At 40.7% G+C, this 21,414-nt stretch overlaps 1 protein-coding gene across 1 annotated transcript in view; it reads left to right on the top strand.

Annotated features, from left to right (window-relative positions):
• The window catches only part of LOC147665952 (adhesion G protein-coupled receptor L3-like), a 477,982-nt gene that overhangs the window by 261,228 nt on the left and 195,340 nt on the right, over nt 1-21,414 (top strand). Inside the window, exons 5-6 of the mRNA XM_086949385.1 lie at nt 10,194-10,517; nt 15,014-15,117. Coding sequence (XP_086805511.1) covers nt 10,194-10,517; nt 15,014-15,117 — 428 coding nt within the window. The remainder of the gene's footprint in view (nt 1-10,193; nt 10,518-15,013; nt 15,118-21,414) is intronic.

Raw genomic sequence — 21,414 nt, 5'->3', positions numbered from 1 at the left:
CTTTACCGGTCATCATTTTATTTTCGCTATTGTATCCAATAGAAATTGTGGATTCCATATTCAGGTGATACAACCTATTTGACAGCATACTAAGCTTTACTGCTGTGTTTTCCTGTAACAACAACACACTGCCCCCACATGTACAAAGTAAGTGAAAAGACGTCTGGGGCAACAGGAGCCCGTTATGTGATGCCTGTGAAAGCAGGAGTAAATGCTCATGCATTGATCCCTGGAAGACAACAAAAAAAGTGTCACTGACTGCCAATATTCCTTGTGCAAGATCGAAATTAGTGGTCTTCTATGGTGTATAATGCTGCATAAATCCAATGATTTTAGCAGTGTAGCATTATCCTAGTCCATCATCCCAAGCAGTGGAATTTAGTTTGGTCTATGGAAAGTGTGGTGGACACGCCCTTTGAAGGAGTCAAGTTGGGTCATGTTTCTGAATGTCATTCTTCGACAGAGGCTAGTGGGGTCATGTTTCTGAATGTACATGACATGAATGTGACACACCAATTAGTTTGAAATTGAGGATGTTATCCTCTTTTGAGTATAGCTAATCTCTAGAAATGATGTTCTTGACCAGATATCAAAGTCGGACTTTTGTTAAGACTTGGGGCACAACTGTATCAATTGGATCTGCTACAGCCTTTTTCATGATGTTTTTCTCAGTGTTGTGGTCATCGCTCTCACTGTGATATTATTATTCGTTGCATAAGCCCTTAAGTGTCTCTTTGTAAGTGATGGATATGCTTTTCTTTTTCCAATGGTCGGCTCTTGTGTTCCTGTCTCACACTTTACCTCTTTCTTCTGTCTCCGGCCTTCTTGAACACACTCATTTCTCAAATCCTCTTGTTTCGTTCCCTCCTTCTCCTTGCCACTATGTCCCTCTGCTCTTTTTTTTATGTTTTAGACAGATCGAATCATGGCTTTAAGAGATAGATAATGTAAACCTGATACCTCTGTCTGTGAAATGAGTTTAAACATTCCTCTAGCAGGGTCTTCAGGGAATGATTTGCAGGCGCGTTCCTGCCATTTTCAGACGAGTCAGTCTTTAAATCTGGTTTACTGAAGTGTTTGAAATCCACTCTCTGGCTCCGCAATAAACTGCATCTGTGTTCAGACAGGATATAATGTTACTTCCTTCTTTATATGCTATTTGTCTTGCAGGAGGGTGTAGACATGTGACCAGTGACACGACACACTGGGATCCGGTCAGGTCCATGGATGACTTACCTAATATTCACCCATTAGCTCAGGAAACCACACATTTCTGTGCGGGCTCCAAAGTATGGGCACCGCCGCGGTTGTTTGCACAATGGCAAAATCATAGAGGAGTCCACACTGGAAAGGCACTGTAGAGAGGACTAAACAGTAGGAAGTAGAAAATGAGATAGGAAGGGGAAAGGTATTCATGGAGTAGAGCGTATGAGATAGGAAAGAAAGCCCAAGCCAGAGGTGAAGCTGGGAACAGCATAAGACACAAACATAACCCGTAATATAGTAAAACAAAGACACCTTATCTACTCATCTATATTTCATCTTACAAAACTTGATCAAATGTCTTTGACTTAGCAGTTGTTGTTTTACAGTGGTTGTTTTATGGTTGTGTTGATGTCTTAGCTTCATTTTGTGTCTCTGAGAGTACAAAGCCAAATTCTTAAATCCTGTTTGTCACAACACTTTCATCTGCCTTCCCCGGACCTATGAAGAGAGGATTTGGATGCATGCCTGGGAAAAGAGAGAAGAGCTCTTACCCAGACTCAAAATAGTAGGCATTTTTTAATCGGCTCGTCCATCTAAAAAGTTCTTATGCATTTGAACGCTTTTCTATTATGTCCAATGATAAATGTATTGACTGTATGGATTAATCTGGAAACCTCATCTGTATTCCATACCGTGAATCTTAAAATAATGTTTCACAGGTTGCAGACTATTGGCGGTTTTACTTGGATTTAGGATTCATTTATATGCAAATGCTCCCGATCGCCTGTGCTTTACCGCTAACCAATTAAGATTGGATGAAAGCATAGAGATGTGAGAGGGAAATCAAAAAAGGGATGCTCTTATTTTCTGTGCTCATAAAATGGAGGTTATATTCATCGGATCTCATCATATGATTGTCTTGTTGAATAACTAGACCTCTGAACCTAATTCAGTAATAGCACATCCATCTAAATCTGTTAGGGATGTGCGGGCGCCTGTGTGTGTGCAGAGGACAGCAAGGAGATGGAGGGGAGATTAGCTGGCTTTGCTATTTTTGAAACTGTTTTCTGAATATGTAAAGCTCAACCAGAAAGTCATTGATCTACTGAGGGCTTATTTTCTTTTATTACAACTTCTACATTATCTGTTGTACAATGTCTTGACAATTTGTGCCTAAGGTGTCAATCCTCAGAAGGACATGTAGGTGCCAGTTTAACAGAAGTGTGTAAATGGCCTGATTTACGAGTGCAAATTTGGACCGATCTTTTCTAGGTATATGAGTAGATATTCAAACATGTAAGTGATATTCACTGAAAAGTCAACACAAGCAATAGGTGTCACATGTCAAATGGGAACACCTAGCTGTAGTGCATTGTGTATGGAGTCCAATGCTGTTTGTATATAGAACGAGATAGGCTATTATTTTAAAATATATCTTTACTGGTTGTTTTTCCTTTATTACAATCTGGTAAAACCTCTTGTACATTCAGTCTTGCGCCATCTCCAGAGCAATTGGCGTTTGTAGTACAGCCAGCACAGTTCACATTTATTTTCTCTTACCTTCGTGGATAGTAATCTGTACTGTAAATAATGCTACTCTCGAGTGCTTTACATATACCCTTGATATATGTGTTCTCAAGGGAGTTATCCCAAGCCCAAAGCTAGGTTATATTCAAACTCAGCCAGTGCAACTTTTAATTAAAGGTATTATGGGTGTGTCTGCCAGTGCCCCCCAAGTCTGCGTTATATTGCTTCTTCCGATAAGAATTATCTTAATGTTGGTTCAGCTGTAAGGCAATCTGTAGCCATCTTCAGTTGGCTCATGTGTGAGTGGGGTGTCTGTATCTGGGAATGTCCTTTAAATTTGTTCCCATCTGTTTTCTTACTGAGGTTCTCTTGTATAGTTCTCTGGGCTCATGCCTACTACCTATTTGGCCCCCTTCCATTTCCTCATCCCCTTCCATTTCTAGTTTGTGTCCGGCCTCCCAGGTTCTTGATACTTCTGTCCAAAGGTCTGCTATGGGTCTTCGGCACATATCTCGTGCATCCTCTCATTGGAGCACTCTTTGTTCTGCTCGGGCCCAGGTATCTACATTACTTTCCCATGTTGTTATCACAGGGCCAGTCTGGACTTCCACTGCAATGCTCCTCGCCAAAACCAGTGCGAGGTCTAAGAATCTATTAGCCACTTTCTTGGCCTTCTGTCTGGAGAATTGGCTAATAAGCAGACCTCTATTGTATTAGGCAGGTTGCGTGCTAGTGTTTTCCCGATCGTGTGTAGGACTTTCTCCCAAAATGTTCGCAGGCGCCCACACTCCCATGTCATATGGGCAAAACCTACATCTCTCAAGTCACATCTTGGACAGCGTCGGGTTTCGCCTCCGTACATACCATTCAGTATATGTGGTGTCAGGTGCCCTTTTTGCTTTGCAGTGACAGACTAACTTCTACCTGTAATGTGGCAGTCAGTGCCTTCTGACCGTTGTATAAATCTTAATCCTGGCTTAAATTAATCTCAAGCGGAGTGCATTTGGTGTTGTTTGAAGGCGCATTAAGTATGTCCCTGCTTTTTCTTTGTTGATGACCAGCATTGCCACATGGAACTCTCCTTGTTAAAGCCTGTCATTGATATTTTTGGGTTAGGGCGTGTCGGCCACTTTGCAATCCTCCAGCTGCACTGTGACTTTTGCTGAGGTCATTTCAACTCACTTGTTTGGTTAGAGAAGTGTCTTGACTTTGATGGAAGATGGACCCTTTGGCCATTGCATTTACTAGACGATTGAATGACAACTCAACATTGAGAAGTACCTCCAAAATTCGACTCTTTCATTTTTGAGTGTGGATGTCCTACGAATTTGAGAGTCATTGTTACGAAACCTGCATTTTGGCTTGAAAGAAATTCAACATATATTAATATTTTTGTTTCCACCTGAATCTATATGACATAATCTAACAATATAGTTATATATAACGTTTCATTAATGTTTACTGAAAATCTTTGCAATGTGATAACTGATAACTACTGCAATGCCTGTCTAACAAAATCCCCTTGTTGGTCAAGATTGGTAGGCATGTCAGTGCTGTGCAGGCATTAGAGGCATGAATGAGGATAGGGGCAAGCCTTGCGGCTCTGCAAATGCACACACAGTTTACTCAGTTATTATTATTATCATTGTTAATATTATTATCAGCATTATTATTATCATTATATTTTTGGTTTTGTTGTTGTTGTTATTATTATTATTATTATCATTATTAATATTATTATTAATATCATTGTTAGCGTTAATATTGTTATCATTATTAAACAATACTATTATCATCATCAATAATAATAATACATCTATTCTATAGTTTATCCTTTAAATCTCTTCTGTACATGAACTGTAGAGCTTCTTATCTGATATTAATCCTGCAGTATCATGCCGTAGAATAAATGCCATTTATAGCACAAGGACCTTTCAAAAAGTGCTCATGTTATTGGTGTGTTTGGTCGCTCTCTTGAGATCAGCTTCCGTCTCTGCCCTTGAGTTCAGTCAGACCCCCCAGGATATTGCGGCATGGATTAGGAAATTTAGCGGCACAAATATGGTAGTTTAGCGGCACAAATATGGAAATTTAGCGGCATTTTTGCAGCACTTTATTTTACTCATAATCATTCATTTTCAGTCTGAAATCACTGGAAACTATTTTAGCAGAGTATTCCACTTTGAAATAGGTATCTGCAGCTCTACGGAAGCAATGCTCCAGTCCTAACCTTGTAGGAGGGAGCTGTACTGAATCCAAGATGAGAGTCTGATTCCACTCACAAAGTGGGAAGATTCAAAACTCATCCATCTGCTTTCCTCTCGCACATGCATCCTCATCCAGTGTTCCCTGCAACCTACACGTAGGATAGTTGGCTCTCATCCCCAAGTTTCAACAGTCATGCCAAAGGCAGACGTCACGCTGAGTTTCCAGTATCCGGGGACATGGCAAGCCACCAATAAAGTGTATGCTGTTGCCCCTAATTCCCAAATCCGGTCTAATTCTTGTCCTATCCCAATACGTGGATGCCTCCCTACAGTTTGGACACAGTTGTTGCCTGCCATCACTAAGCTGGAAAGGCGTATAATTCTTAGGGTTGTTAATGATGGTGGTGGGTGCCCAGATCACCACAAATGATCTCAAATGGAGCAGTAACGTTTTGTTTCGGCGCAAATATGCATGCTTACCTCTGACACTCTGAAGGATTCACAATGTAAACAAGAAAGAAGAGAGATCAACTTACAAGGGCCTAAGTGAAGAAGAAATACTTTTCCATCTTGACCAAGCTCCTTTTCCCAAGATAAAGTCCTTTGTTATTTTTTGGGACCAATAAAATATAAAGTGCTGAGCTAAGTTCCAGCCGCGGCCGGTAGTGGGAGTGCCTGCCGGGCGGTGACGTGGGTAGGGGGAGGAGCAGAGTGGGGGGTAGTGATGTATGGATTACGAACCTTAACAGGTAAGTAAACATATAAATAAATCAAACTAATTTTGTTGCGTGCACTGCATCACCAAATGCGATGCAGTGCCAAATGTTATATTTGTACGACAGCATTCTCTCTTTTTTAATAGGAGAGCTCATTGAATCTCCCACATCCTTAGGAACCTCCATGAAAACACGTTTTAACATCATCTTAGTGTTTGTCACCCTGCCTCTCATTTATCACTGGGAAGACAGCTTGCTCAGGTGAGGAAAGTCGGAAGCACTACATTTGACTTCAAGTCTTTTGGGAGTAATGGGCACAAGGCACTAGCTTGTAACTACCACATCACATGCCTGCTGTTACTTTAGAATGAGGTATATATTTATTTTTTCCCTAAACTATTGGTGATAATGGATGGAGTTCCAAATCTGCAGCAACAGATAGGAGAATGATAAGATGCTGGCACTTTGCTGCTTACATCACGGAAGCAGGAATGTCATGGCTGAGTGTACCCTCCTCCCAGTCGGATGCTAAATTTCCTGGGTGTATACGCATAAAGGGGTAATAACTGATGATGTAGATATAAGGGAACATATTATGTTTTGTCCCTCCCACAATAATTTCCTGGCAAGTGAGGGTTTTATCATATTAAGATCACCCCCAGGGTTCAACTGTTGCAATAATAGTGACATGTATTTCTATAGACAGCCCAAACAGATTACACATTGCTGTTACTTCTTTGATGGAGCGTAAAACTGCGCAGCGACACTCACGAAGCACTACCCAAGTAAAACAGCTCGAACATTTTGGCCTGTCCGACTCCCTAATCACCCTGTAATTGTTTGACTTTTGTGACCTTGAATGTCGGAATATCTGAATGCCTGTCCTCATAGTGGGCACGGACAGGGCCTCAGTTCCCGTCTCTCGTTCTGCACGGTGTGCAGCATTTATTTGAACAACACAAGCGAGGAAGAAGTGCCAGATTATAAAATGCACCTGTGGCAAGACACAAAGGCACCCGTTTCCGTCTTCCTATGAAGCTCACTCCTCCGAACTTCATCATCCCATACATACTCACCAGTCACCGGGCCTTGTCAGTGCGTGATGTGGGTGGAGCTGATCAAAGCAAAGACAGAATGAATCTGGGGGGTAAGATATTAAAAATAGGAGGACTAGACTTTCCCATTATCTGAAAGTAATCCGGGAGACCGGGAAGCAGTTGATTTACCAGCTGCACGACCGCCCGGACTGATTGTTTTCCTGTGTGAATGCCTCATTAATTTAGGTCGACCCATCAGATCCCGGGAACGGCGGCACTTAAAATAACATACAAGTGAGCGCGTGCTCTCGGAGGCTAACTCCCTCACTGAATGAACTGCCACCTATAATGTTGCAGGAGGAAGCAGCTATTTGATGGCTGTACTACGGCACGTAGTCACTTGCATGTATACAGCCAATAAGAAGGCACAATTTCTTTGTGGTCTGCAGGGAGGCCTTTTTTAGCGGCCAAAATAGTAAATATCGCGGCCATCACGCTACTAAGCGGATTTCGTGATTTTTTCGCAGATCGCGAAATCGCGAAATGCTGGAGGGTCTGTTGAGTCCACCATGGTGGCCGCCACTATTTCTGAGATGTTTCAGCCCATGTGGGTGCTGGTCCTTTGACCACTCCTCCAACAGGTGTTTTCAATCCCTTTCTGGGTTCATTTCTGTACTGCAGCTTGTAACACTACAAAACTCAAAAGAATGAAAGCCCGCTACTCCCCTCTCTGCACTCACTCGTTTACGGAGCTGAATGCATGCTACTGCGTCACGCTGAGAGCAGATTTTTTCCATTGCCATTGTTGGCTTGGGCTGCATGGAAATGCGTGTTTTACATTAGCCCACACAAGCCTGCAGAGTGTTAAGTTGGTAATAACTGCTTGAGTATTCAGAAGTTCCTTTCTTATCATAATTTCTGTGATGTATTGCCTTATCATTGACATTAATTGAAATGCCGCCGTTCTGGCATTAGCATTTATCTTTTCTCTTCTATTCACAGGGTGGGAAAGTAATTACCGTGGATTTCCTTTATACCTGCCAAAGCAGTCATTTTGTTTTGAGCGATTTCTCACCATGCTACTTGCACGCGCCGGTTGTGACTAACCATTTGGTTTCGTGGGTGCTATGCCAGTGGGCCTTGGTGATTTGCTAATAAGGCTATTTGAGCAATGTTGGCCTCCTCAAACAGTCCTACTAGCACCTCTGTCTTAGCTTGGAGAACATAACAGTGGCTATTGTCCACTGCAGTTGAAATATTGAAAAGAATATTTAAATTTTAAAAAATCCACAAATAAATGAGTTTTAAGTACAGCAACATTTAAAAATCTGAGTTTATCAAATACAACTTAAATCTTGATATGTTACCTTCCTTATTCTTGTATACCCCCTTGTACTTATGTATCTATACATTTATTACATTACTTCTATTGTAAAATAAAAATAATAATAATTTTGAGTATCTCCAATGCACTACCCTATGTTTCACCCTATGCCTCTCTCAATATATCCTCTACCTCCACTCTCTGACTCATCCCAAACCTCACTCTACTATTATGATCTCCAAAATAACCCTTTCTATACACTTCCCTCCTCTAGTCATCCTCTTTCAACTCTCCTTTTACCACTATGATCTCCCAAGCAACCCTTTCTAAATTCTCCACTCATGTATCCTTCCTTAGACTCATCTGAAACTCATTTTACTACTATGAGCTCCCTAATCTATTTCTAGAGACAGTTACCTCCTTCATTTCTCCTTTACTCATCCCAAACCTCCTACAACTACTATGACCTCCCAATAAACACTAGGCTCTTCTCTCTTCTTTCTCTCCATTATCCTTTTCAATCCAGCTAACAGACTCACATGCCCACCGCTCAAATTAACTCATATTTCCCTATACTAATTCACCACTAATCCTTTTTGGGTTCCAGAATAGTATGCTGCTTGCCGAAAAGCGCTTTGACGCCTCATCAGGAGTAGTAAGCGTTATATAAATACAATGGCAATTACAATCATGAGTAGCTCCCCTCTACGCAACCCAGTTTATTGTTAGAAGATTTTTCTTCGCTTCAATTAATAAATATACACAAAATCTGAAAATATTTTTTTTTTCAGAATTCATAAGCTGATGTTAGGAGATAAATGGTTGAATTTCCGAAATACATTTGAAGCCGGTATTTCGTCGATAAACATGCTTCATTGAAGGGGAATTATTATAAATATTATTACCTTAATGCCATAGGCATTGCAGTTATTGCTGTTGTGTTACTTAAATTGAGAAATTTCAAATTGATAAAACATTTTTTTGCCATTAGTGCTGTTGCAATGAGGTCACTATAGGTAATCTTGCACAAAGCGGCACTAATGTTATCTTGTTTGATCTGGTCATTAGTACAATACTGAGAATATTTGTTATTAGCTTGGGATGGTTTTTTTAACCTAAAGAGCTCTCTTTAAAGAAGGCGGCAACAAGAAATGACAACGCTAATAAGTCTGGCTTTAATGTGCAAACACATGTAAACAGAAGTATTGACCAATGCTGCTTACTTACATTTCCTGCCCAAAACAAATGCTGTTTATCACATAGAAGCCTCTCCTCTTGGCATTACCACTGATAAGAAAATGTTGCTCAAAGGATTGATTTATGCATAGTGTGAATATAGGAGACAAAGAATTGAATGTGACTAAAAGTGAGGATTGAGTGACTTTTTGTATGTACAATTTAAAATAGTCCCTCATGCATTCCAAAAGAAGCACTTTCTGGGAGGAGAAATGATACACTAAAAAGCCAATAGGTGAGAGTGATACTCTTCTTGGTGGAGCAACAGTCCACTCTATGTACATTTCTAAACTTTTGTAACAAACTATCTTGCAGACAGCTGCACTGTCAAGCAGACCAAGTGAAACCCTACCTAGAACGCTGGTAAATAATATTCCTTATACAGACTATTAATGGACCATTTGTTCATACATTTTATATTTTGCGAAAAAATGACAGGCTTGACTTGCAAATCTTTTTTCCATGTGCACTTTTTGAAATGTATAATAATAGGCACCTTTTCAAAGAAAACTTAGCGAATATCTCCACTCCCTACTTTTTCACTTTCTGATTTCTCCTGGCCTATAATACCCCAGCTTTGCATATTCTTCTCCCACTTTCCTGTCCAGGCAACCAGGCTTCCATAATGCACTACCACACTTCACCAGTTTAGTACAAGCATTTTGGGTGACAGCACTAGATTCACACTGATCCTCCCTTATTCCCTATCTCCTAAGCCCTACTTTTCTTTTTCATGTCCCTCCTTTCCAGCTAGTTCTGTAAGCACCAGCTGATCTGAGGCAGCCTCCTGGATGAATTGATGGTTTTAGGGTCAACCAATATAATGCAATATAATATAATTTGTCTTAAAAGAGCAATTTGCGTTAATTCTTTTACGATTGCTTGATTTCTGCAAAACATTTTTTAAATACATCTCTCTTTTCTTTTCCTACAAATACAGATTTATCCATCTCTGGACCCAATTCCATTGGCAGTACGACAACCAGTGCCACACATCGAATCACCAACACCAATGTGGGCAGGACCACAACAACTACCACCACTACCACCACCGCAGCACCCGTTAAAAGGAACAAGAGCACCAGCACCCCATCCCCAGCAGTATTTGTGCCAGAAGAAGTGGCTACACCCCCAGCACCAGCTTCCTCTCAGCTTCCAGCCATTGGGGCGGAGAGCTGTGAAGCTGCAGAGGCACGGGAAATTGTGTGGTTCAAGACGCGGCAAGGACAGATGGCAAAACAGCCATGTCCCGTAGGGACTGTAGGTAAGCCAGTTGGAATGACCTGCAACGTTAATTAGTGGACATCTGCTAATGCTGATTGATTGACCTGACAGAAATGTATTTGTTTAGTGACTACTTGTAAGTAATTTGTTGTCCTCTGCTACGAAATGCATCTTGTAAGAGGGTCAAAAGGTATCCTTAACTCTAGGCAAAGCAGTAATATAATCAAGTACCCTACCAAGGGTTGATATTTTGCTGATATCAAACAAAAACGTCCCTAACGAAAATAATAACGCCTACATGTCATCAATCAATCAAGGGACTTGTAAAGCTCGACTTCTCGCCCGTAAGGGTCTCAAGGCACAAAAATCATTGACATAATATCTGGCTAACATGCATTACTGTCCTCATAACTAGTTTTCAGATCAGTAGTCAGCTATAAACTAATACAATGTATGAACGGAAAAGAATAACAGTGCAGTGTTTACTAATAGAGTCTGTCCAATAAGTACCACAGTGAATAGGTAGTGCTATTAGCAGTAAGGGGAAAGCTGGGGAGCAAGGATCTGAACTCAATTCCAATGCTGATGAGGGGTACACAGATATTCTCTCACTCCTGCCTCTACTTGCCCATATATACTTCACATATGGTAGGCTGGAATACATGTATATAGGCTTTAGGAAAACAGGCGTAGAGCGTTAAGAAATAAAGCTTGTCCGCAAGCAGCCATACAGTGTGTTCTTAGTTAATGAGGTGTTTTGATCAAACAGGAAATTTGTTTATTTCTAGTGGAGGTATGATGGGTATGAAGTAATTTGGGGATTTCCAGCTGGCGATGCCTCAGGTTTCATTAGGTGTGAATCTAAGCAGCAGATGTTGCAGATACTAGGTTGCAATGACTTTGGAAACGGCGCCGGATCGTAAGGCTAAGAATCAGCTCTACATAAAAGATGAGCCATGTGTGTGTAGGAAACATGTCCTGGTTAGCCAGAGAGTCATAATCTATTCGATAACAGGTTTTATTCACCAAATGACACATATAGAGCAGGGCTCTGTGACCCAGAGGTCTCTGCACAATCAGTAGACAACATCATGACTTTGACTTTTTTAAGAAAAAAAAAGTGGAGCAAGGATGTAGGAATGCAATACAGATGAAAAATACTCCCCAATGTCACCCTCCTCCGTCCAAGTCGCGCTAACAACTTCTTAGTCCTATTTGAAACACAGCATTGCCCCACACCACCCGCACCCACTTACTCATATTTGCAATCAAATACCATTGGCACCAACGGGATAACATCAATCTGGATGAAGGAGAAGTCATAATCTATTTGAAGGCTATTGTCGCCCTCAAGAGAACCGTATAATATTGAAGGTTGATGTTGCCATCTCCTTACACATCACTGATGCTCCCTTGTCTAGGGTGTCTTCGTGAGCTTCCTCTTCCCCAGGGAATGCATTTTTATGCACCACTCAGCAATCGGATTGTACAATTCTCTTCCATGGTGATACCCCTTTTGTTTTGTATTGTTATTTATCACTTTGAAGAGATGTTTTGTCTTAGTACTAATAGGATGGGATATCATCTCTTGCTCAGATACAATTGGCAGTATACACAATGGTGCAGGAAAGGGATTGTGTTTGCTAGGAGTGTGGCAAACATAGTAATATGATTTCCTAGTATACACGGTGTATGTGAACATCCACTGAAATAAATACAAACATATTGTTCAAAAGGTTAATGGAGAATGTCTGTAAAAGGTATGGAGACATTTAATTGAAAATGAACTTGCCTTCCCACACCAACGGCAGGAAATTGAATGTGCAGCGATTCTTTCAGAAACTGTACACATCTGTATTATTCAACACAAAATGTTCAGCTTTTTGCATGTTCTTGATTCTTCCATGTTATGGTAGTTTCTACTGTGAGTTGCACTTGCATAGTAAGACCAGTTGAGTTAGCCTGACTTTTCATTGAGAAACCCCCCTCACTGAATGACCAACTGACCATTCATTAAAGCATTGCACTTTCATGCACTCAACTGCCTGCATTTCTCGCTAGTGACTCTTTCAGCTGACTTGTCACACCATTATGGAAAAAAACTTATGAACCACATATGCTTGCTTGTGGTTACAGTCACATATCCAAGTTGTACTTCTTCTCCAACTACTTCAGAAAAGTGTGTGCCATTCGGCTTTGCTCCATGGAAAATATCAGCACGGTATTGATATATAGGCAAGGGGAAGGCATATGCCCATGAGCTTCACTATTCCTGCTCCCACACTGTTGCAACATGTTGTCTTTCTCGTATTATTCAGCAAAACAAATAGTCCTTTTAAGGGTTGTCACCACTGCCAAGACCTCTGTAGCCAACTGTATTTGATAAGCAATACAATGTCTTTTTGACAACCCCATTATCTGATTGTGCCCAACTTCCCATTTGGGTGGCTCAGGAGCAGGCGTTGGGACTGGACGAAGTTTAATATTTAATAAATTGAGGCATGGCTTCGACTGGAATTGACAATGAAGATGATTGTTGTAGCTGAGGATGTCCTGACCCCGGGGCCCGGGTTAAGGTTATTTGATCCCTCATTAAAAGAGGAATTCACTATGTCCTTGTGCTGTACATGCATGGTATAAGAGCCTTATCATTTGAGCACAGGTAGATGCTTAAAAAAAAGTGGCATTTCGGTAATTAACATCATTACAAAGAGCACATCTATTTCTACTATCCTTTTCCCTAAAATTACTATTTCACTCCGTTTTGATGCATCTAGTCTACCTGAACGTTTTGCAAGCACATTATCCACTTGTGGTGCTGAACATAATGGACCTAGTTTGTTTGCTAGCTCAAATGGTTTTCTTGATTCTTCGAATAATATTCATGGCTTGGAACTGTTTGCCATCCAGGTCCAAAAAAGAACCAGCTGTGTCATGTTTACCAAAACAAATGCAGGTCTAATATTTGCTCTTATCCTACGCTAATTATTGCTATTTTGCCAGATTTTAAATAAAAAATGTTCTTATACTTAGATTGTATGAGAATACATTGATTTTTATTTTGAACAGTCTCTGGGGCAGTATTAAAAATAACATATGCTGATAACGATGATGATGAGTATGACGATGATGATGATGATGATTATGGTGTACTGTCTTGCTGACGGTTCTGCCTAATGAAACAAATTCAGAAGGTTACCATCAGCGGCAAGCAGGGGACCTGAGGCAAAGTTAAGTATGCAGACGGGATGGGAAATTTGACGAAAGTGTGACTGAAAGGTCTCCCTTTCACTCCCCTGTGGGAACATACCTGCGCCAAGTACACATTTTACAAATCTTATGCATTCTAATTGAATGCTCTCAGTAATAACCACATGTTAGTCACGTCATTGGGGGGAGTGACCTCTTCGCTATCCACCCTGACGAAAGCCCAGGACCTCATATAGGCCTGTAGAACTAGGGCTGAAACATGTTGGTGATTTAGGGTCATAGGACCATCATATCCTCACATCCTTATGATATATTTTATCCTTCCATCCCACTCTACTAATAAAGGATACTTTCAGAGTGGGTAATGACTTGTATCTTTAAAGTCAAGCCCCCTTACACCCTATCTTCACAAGTGCTCCCTGGAATATGGTTGAGCCCACCCTGACCTTTGGGAGGGTGATCCGATGATGAAGCATGCCACTACGAGAGTGGGTGAGGGCTATATAAAGAAACTGGTAATTTTCCCTTCCCACCACTAACAGTGGGTGGGCCATCACACGGCGTACCATTGGTCCTACGCTAGACTCCAAGGAGCCAGTTGTACTCCGCAAGGGATACTTTTTTGGTCTGTAGTTTACCATCAGCCGACATGATGCTGTGGACACTCCCATCTTTCGTCAGATGCCTCAGGATTGCCAGTCACCCTCATCATTTTGGCTCTTCATCTACCTTAATGTAGAAACATTCCAAGGGCTACGCTTCCACGGATCTCGAGATCCTGCTTGAGAGAGAATAATCATCACAGGCAAATGCAATCCATTTACAAACATGGTGGATAGAATTCATTGTTGAAGAGGCAGGCCTGACAGCCAGTGGAGAAAAAATAGTGGCAGTGTAAAATAACAAATGCATCAGAGGTAGCAAAAATACGCTCGGAGGGATCACTTCCTCCTTCTATGTTCTGAATTGGAATTTCCACTCAACAGATGCAGGTAGCTAGGCACAGATCAAGCCACAGTCTGATAATATGCTGCTTTAATAAGATGTATAAAAACTTACTAGTGGAAAGACAGGCAGGCTTAACCTCTATTTAGAGATATAAATGGAGCACTAAAAGAGCCTCTACAAATGCTTAAGCAATTGGTTCTGTGTAGCTTGTCCGAGATCTCTTTGTGTTTTAGGCAAATCTGAATCACCTATATTATGATCCCTGGAATTTAAAAAGAGCATATTGGAGTTTGAGTGACTGAGTTGTAATTTGACAGTGCAGTAAAACCTACAAAACATTTACTATCAATGTTGAATAACTTCTGGGTTTTGTTTCAGGAGTGGCAACCTACTTGTGCATAGCACCAGATGGAATATGGGATCCTCAAGGGCCTGACCTCAGTAACTGCTCTTCCCCATGGATCAATCACATCACTCAGAAGGTAAGTCAGTTCATCTCTGTTATCATACATCAAAACACAGAGTCTCTGTGGATGTGTTAAAAGTTCTTCGGATGCATGTGCCCCATTGGTTTTGACACCACAGGGCGGTGAACTCAGCCTGGGCATATTTTACTTTTATTTTTTTATTTGTGCATTTTCTGTAAAAGTGTTGTACATGGGCACTAAGGCATGGTACATTAGAATACGACTGCATCAGTTAAACAACTAGAAGAGACAGTAGAATGGTGGCAGGTGGCACAAATCGAGAAGTATGTCTAGGAATTGTGACCTGACTTCATTTAAGTTGATGTTCCAATGGTAGGGAGGGGTAGCTAGTGGACCGGGGTGTGATTTCCATCTGAAGAAGTCGTTTTTGAGGGCAATTTGTTGAAAATGTGGACGGAGGCATATAAATCAGTAAGTAGAATATTCCAATACAGTGTTGATAAGCAAGTAAAGGATTATAGTTGGTACGGGACACATCGATTCATCTGCGTGTTGTCAAAAATCATAGGTATTCCCTTTAAAAGGTAAAGTCCAAGCTACATCAAAACTGGACTCTCATTAAAAGTGGCATGTGATTCCCAATTGGGTCGATATCTCCAGCTATTCCCCTATCGGGAATCTCAAAGGATGAGTTATTATCAATACAGGTATTATGGGGGGGGGCATGCTGCATTGCTTATTGTGTAAGCAGGGCCCATTCTCCTGGTAAATTCTGTATGACATTGCCCCCAGTAGTGTCATTGCAGGTTGACATGCAGAATACGAGGTCCAGTATTCATAATATGGGCCTTTGAGCGTTAAAGGCTCATTGTATGCTGCCTTCAGTCAAGGTCTCAATATTACATTGGAGAAATTGACTGTAATCAAAGAAATTCTGGTAACACACAGGAACTGTTCAGCCCTATCTTATGAACACCCATCAAATGTGATGCAGCGCTGGGTCAACCCTCTTACCATTATTATTTGGTGGACCTTTTTCACTGACAGAGATGTAAAGGGAGATAGCATTAAATCAAACAATCTCATTAACAGTGGAACCCATTTGGCTACACAATAAAGGCCAGGCATCATTAACTATAGTTAAGAAGGTTTATAACAAGTTAGCAGTCAGGTTAAGCTAGATAAATTTCAATACTATGCTGTAAAATAACAGAATAACAACTGGGTAAGTCAACCTCCTAAAGAAGTTCAGGCGTACCAGAATAAAAAAGAAGTCCAGTCACAGCAATACAAAAGCCCAATAACATATTTTGATGCTCGGAGAAGCGTTCCTGGTTCTCTCTTCTATAAATGGGTGAAGTCTAAAATCATCTAGGTTATGTACAAACTAAAGAGGATGCTTTAAAACCCTAAAAGAAATTTAAAAAATCAGGGTAATGCACAAAAGTAGGAAAATACGGGGAAGTGCGGGAAGCTACGGAAAGTGACAGCATTTCAGAAGCTCGGTCAAGAGGCTTTTTGAGACAGGGAAATGAGTGTTAGCCTAAGCCACACTTAAAAAGAGTCAAAGGGTATAGGCATAGCGGCCTAAACCTCTCAAAGTCCGAGGGAAAGTGGTGTAACCACAGACAGTGTGAACTCCAGTTATTTCCACCAGAATGTCCGAAGTAATACCCCTCTGTTTGCTTCATCAGGACTCCATTGATCTTTCAATTATCATGTTATGAGCTGAAACATTATCAATTTCTCCCAGGCCAGACATGAGAACGGTATGGTCCTTGGTCACCTATGAACCTTTGCAACAGTACTGAATGGAAACCTTCAGTTAACGCTCTGGCTCTCCATGTTCCTTATCAAGGTCTTCATCTCAGGCTCTCTTTATCACCAGTACAGTGTTACATCTATTCTCAGACTAACAAACCATGAGAATGTACCTGCAATGAAAAGACACACAAGCAGAAAATGGAAAACAGCATTTCATGCAGAAAGAAATATCAGTCTAGCTATGACAAGTTAACATATTAAATCAGTGGTGCACATTTAATATGTATGTGCACATTCAAACACAAATGAAGGAAACTATTTGATTCAGGTAAAGGGTTTATAAAGGGAAAATAACTTTTAGAATACATCTCTAAATGTGACTAAGAACTATATTTAAATGCAAATATAAAATGTTAGTGCACACATTACGTAAGTCTTTTACTCTCTAAAGTAAATACATTTCAATAGTGTAAGGATATTTATAGTCCATCACCTAAACAATAAAGTATTTAACTACTGTTTAAGCACAAATTGTATATATGAGTTTCTAATCCTACAATGAATACACTTCCATAGTGATGTAAAGTGCAACACTTTACATTAATAACAGGAGGACACACATGTATGTAGTGCTAATTACACATGCATATTGCGTATTTATGATGTGTAAGAATGGAGCCAAAATGACTCTGCTCCAAATGCAAGCTTCTTCCATTCACCCCTTCTTTTATGACAACCAACATAAAATGTGTCTATTATTTGTATCTATGATTTTTTGGGTTGCTTATGTGAAACAAAAGTTTCCATGGTAACCACATATCAGAGTCAATAAATATTTTTGTCTTAGCATAAGAGTGTGGTATTGCTATTTTATGCTAGGTGTGGTTATTGATCAGAAATCTCCATCAGATACTCAAAGCCTATTCTCAAAAATTCTTCTGTTATGTTTGTCATGCACAGTTTCTCAAATCTATAATGATAAAGTGGACAAATTAGGCAGACTGACTTGATTCTTATCGCATTGATTGCAAAATTATGGAGACAGATGGCATGAAATAAATGCATTGCTCGCTTTCTGTGTTTTTGCAGAAAGCTCCCCAATGATGTGGGAACGAAGCAGAGCTGAATTTAGTCTGTCTCTGTTCATTTTTGTTCCTTCGAAATGGTATCCTAAAGATCGGATTGTACAGTTCTCTCTTTAAATCTTTCTTGTCGATGAATGAGTCAGGATAAAAAGACATTATTGAACAAATAACGATACAGTCAATACTCTATTGCTCCTCGATCAAGAGGAATGGGTTCATTGATTACTTTGGTTTTTTTGCATTTCTACTGCAAGATTCATGAAGCGAAATGCGCTCGCAAAAGGGCCAGATTCTGAAAATCTGGCCCTTTGCGAGTGCAATTTTTGCAGTTGGGATTCATCATTCCAAATGCAAAAACCGCTAATAAAGAATTCGCAAATTTGCGAGGATTAGCATTTAAGGAATCTCTATAAGAGATTTTTTAAATGCTAATCATGAAACATTAAAAAATTGCGAATTTGTAATTTAGGACCGCTATTTACCACGAACTCAAACCTCTTGGTAAATAGCGAAAACTTAGAAAAATGCATTTAAATGCATTTTTCGAAGTTGCATGTTACACACACTCATGTCCTTTGGACATGTGTGTGCACAACATCAGTGTAAATTCACATTTCAGGGGTGCTACAGGGTGTCCTTTGGACACCCCTGCACCCTTGAAAATGCAATTTCATTTTGCGAATCGCTATTTGCAATTAGCAAATTGCGAGTGTCTTCCCATTCAATCCTAGGGGCCTCTAGGCCCATAGGAATGAATGGGGAGATATTCCTTAATTGTGACTCGCAAATTGCGACTCGCAATTAAGGAATAATTAGAAATCGCTATTTCTTGAGTGATTTCTTGATGAATAGCATTTTGCTATTCCTTAATAGCGAATCGGTAAATTTTGCTATTAAGGAATCGCAAAATGTGTTCTTCATGAATCTAGGTGCTAGTCTTTTAATCTGTGAGGAACACATAACATCCAATTTTAACTGGTCACGTACAAGAAGAGCTTGCATCTGCCGTTTCTATGTTAGACACATAGCTGCTCCCTTCTTAATCTCTTGTATGACAAGGTCAAGAGGGTCAACAGACTCTTTAAACCATTTTGGAGCCGAAGTGCCCATTTTGCAGCCAGCGGGTGCAAATTGGGCACTGACTTCTTGCCACCGGTCTGTAACTTAGCATATGTGACCTACGTACCAAAATCTAACATTGCAAAATTACCATTTGCAGGAAGTTGCAGATCAAACTGTCTAATGAATATTATTTATTGAGGTTACTATTTGCAAACCATTTTGATTGGCTACGAAAAAATAGATGGTGACCTGCAAGGGACAGTAGACATCATTCATTTGCATCCCCAAAGAGGAAAGACATATTTTAAAGAGCCAGTGTTCGTCAAAGGAACCAGTGCTGCTTTAGAACACATTTTTGGGAAGACCTAAGGGCATAGGTAGGGGTTCCACCAACACTGAACTGAGGTAGCGAAGTGAGTTAAAGAATGATAATGGATTCAACCCAGATCTGTGACTGGGGGTGAGTGTCTGAAAAGTTTTGGCGCTCCGTCCATCATCTCCTTGTGTTTGCTTTGTCCCACCAACACCGCCAGACACGATTCCCAAAAAGGAAGCTTTCCAACATGGACAGGTTCCCTTTTGCAAATCAATTCCTGCCTTCTTTGAGGAATCTGTAACTTTTCAGTGGTTTGCAACTATAATTACCATGACAGACTATTGATAAATCTCATTGCAGATCAGAGGAAGAATAGGACGGGCATTTCACCCCCTCTCTGAATTGTAATTTGTAGTGAGTTGCAAAACCCCTTTGCAATTCAGAAAGACTCATCCGAATCGCAAAGAGCGCTTACTACATAACAAAATTACATTTTGCTTTCTGACCTCCTGATTTTGCAAATGGTAGGCTTCTACGACAGCAAAATCCTTTAGTACCTCAGGCCCTTGGTTTCCATGATTTGTGCCTTATGCCTTACATTTTCAAAAAGACAGTTTAGATGCTTAACTCAGCATGGTTAGTGCCAGTACTGTTCAATATGGCAATCAATAAAATGATGTGTATTTTTTTCCCAGAAAATTATACAGCCCCAGACCCACCATCACTAACAAAACCTCAAAGCAACCCCAAGCCGTACCAGTTCCTTTGTGAATTGCAGTATCGACATGATTGCCTCATTTCAGTTCCCAGCAGTGTCCGTATCATGCAGTGACTCAATATTAAAGGGGGGCATCATAGGGGCCCCGGTATCAGTACATCATTGTGAACCCTTGGATTCGGAGCCAAGCTGATACCCAGCTGTGCCTAAAAGTGACACTAGTACATTACTTTTATTTCTTGTAGAATTACCTTGAGTGTCATTCTGTTCCCCAGTTTCTTGACTATCATGTCACGCTGTTATTTGCAGTACCCATCTCAAGTCTCAACAATTTCCATATCAGTATCATCTTCTCCTAGTGGTGCGACCACTAGCCTTGTTATCCTTGAAACTAATGCCGTTTAGTTACCCCCAGTGTTTTCAACTTCATTTCGTCTCTTAGTAAGGTTTTTCAAAAGTCATTTTGGCACTCAGTCACAGTCACTGTGTCTTTACCATTCATTGTGTTTGCCACTATTTCAAACATACGTAACTTCTGTTATGAAATGTTTATATTGTTGAGGATGGCCTGTGCTAAATCACTGTTAGAAATGTACTACATCACTCTGAATGTTGTAATAGCAAAGGTGGCAGTTACTGTTACTTGTGGAGTGGTGTGGCTCACTGGTTAGAGGCGGCAGACCCGGAAGCTGAGGATGACCTGGGACCAGGGTTCAATTCCTGACGCGGCAGGGTCGTGAATCAGGGTCAGCGAACTCAATAATTCTCGCCTCGGTGCCTACTGTAACCAGGGATCACACTCGGCAACTCTGGGCATTAGCTTGCCTCATCTCCATGACGGCCCCCCACAAACGCCGGGGATGCCTGGTTTCACCTTGGAGATACCCAGGAGGGAACATCTCACAGGGAAAGCCAGGACGGGTTCCCCAGCGGTCTATAGCGCCAGGACACCTCCGGGTAGCAGTGCACATTACAAGACACACACATTTACATTTACATTTACTGTCATTATGCATGCAGTGGTGCTTTGCAGTGCTTCCTACATAAACCATTTTCACAGCAACCAACGCCATTCAAACGTTAGGGAAGAGGAAGTGGAGAGAGCTGCCGACTTTGGAGCTAGGAAACCAGATTTGAGTGTCAGCGTTGGCTCAGCATCCTGTGATTCTGGGCTAATGTAACTGGGTCTCTTGTAAAGTGCCCAATACCTTGGGGGCAAGTTAGTGCTATATAAAAAAAACAACTGCAAAAAGAAAGTGTATATTAAAAATGTCCCTGTCATAACTCATTATATTCTATCCCTGTAGTATCAGCATTCTGCAATTTATCCCAATTTCTGTACATTTTAATAAACTGACTCTTATACCCAGTGTCTTTAACTGGCTTGGTAGAGCCATCACAAACTG

This window comes from Lissotriton vulgaris, unplaced genomic scaffold (genome assembly GCF_964263255.1).
Source record: "Lissotriton vulgaris unplaced genomic scaffold, aLisVul1.2 SCAFFOLD_1371, whole genome shotgun sequence".
Lineage (NCBI taxonomy): Eukaryota > Metazoa > Chordata > Amphibia > Caudata > Salamandridae > Lissotriton > Lissotriton vulgaris.
This window is presented reverse-complemented; position numbering and strand designations above follow the sequence as displayed.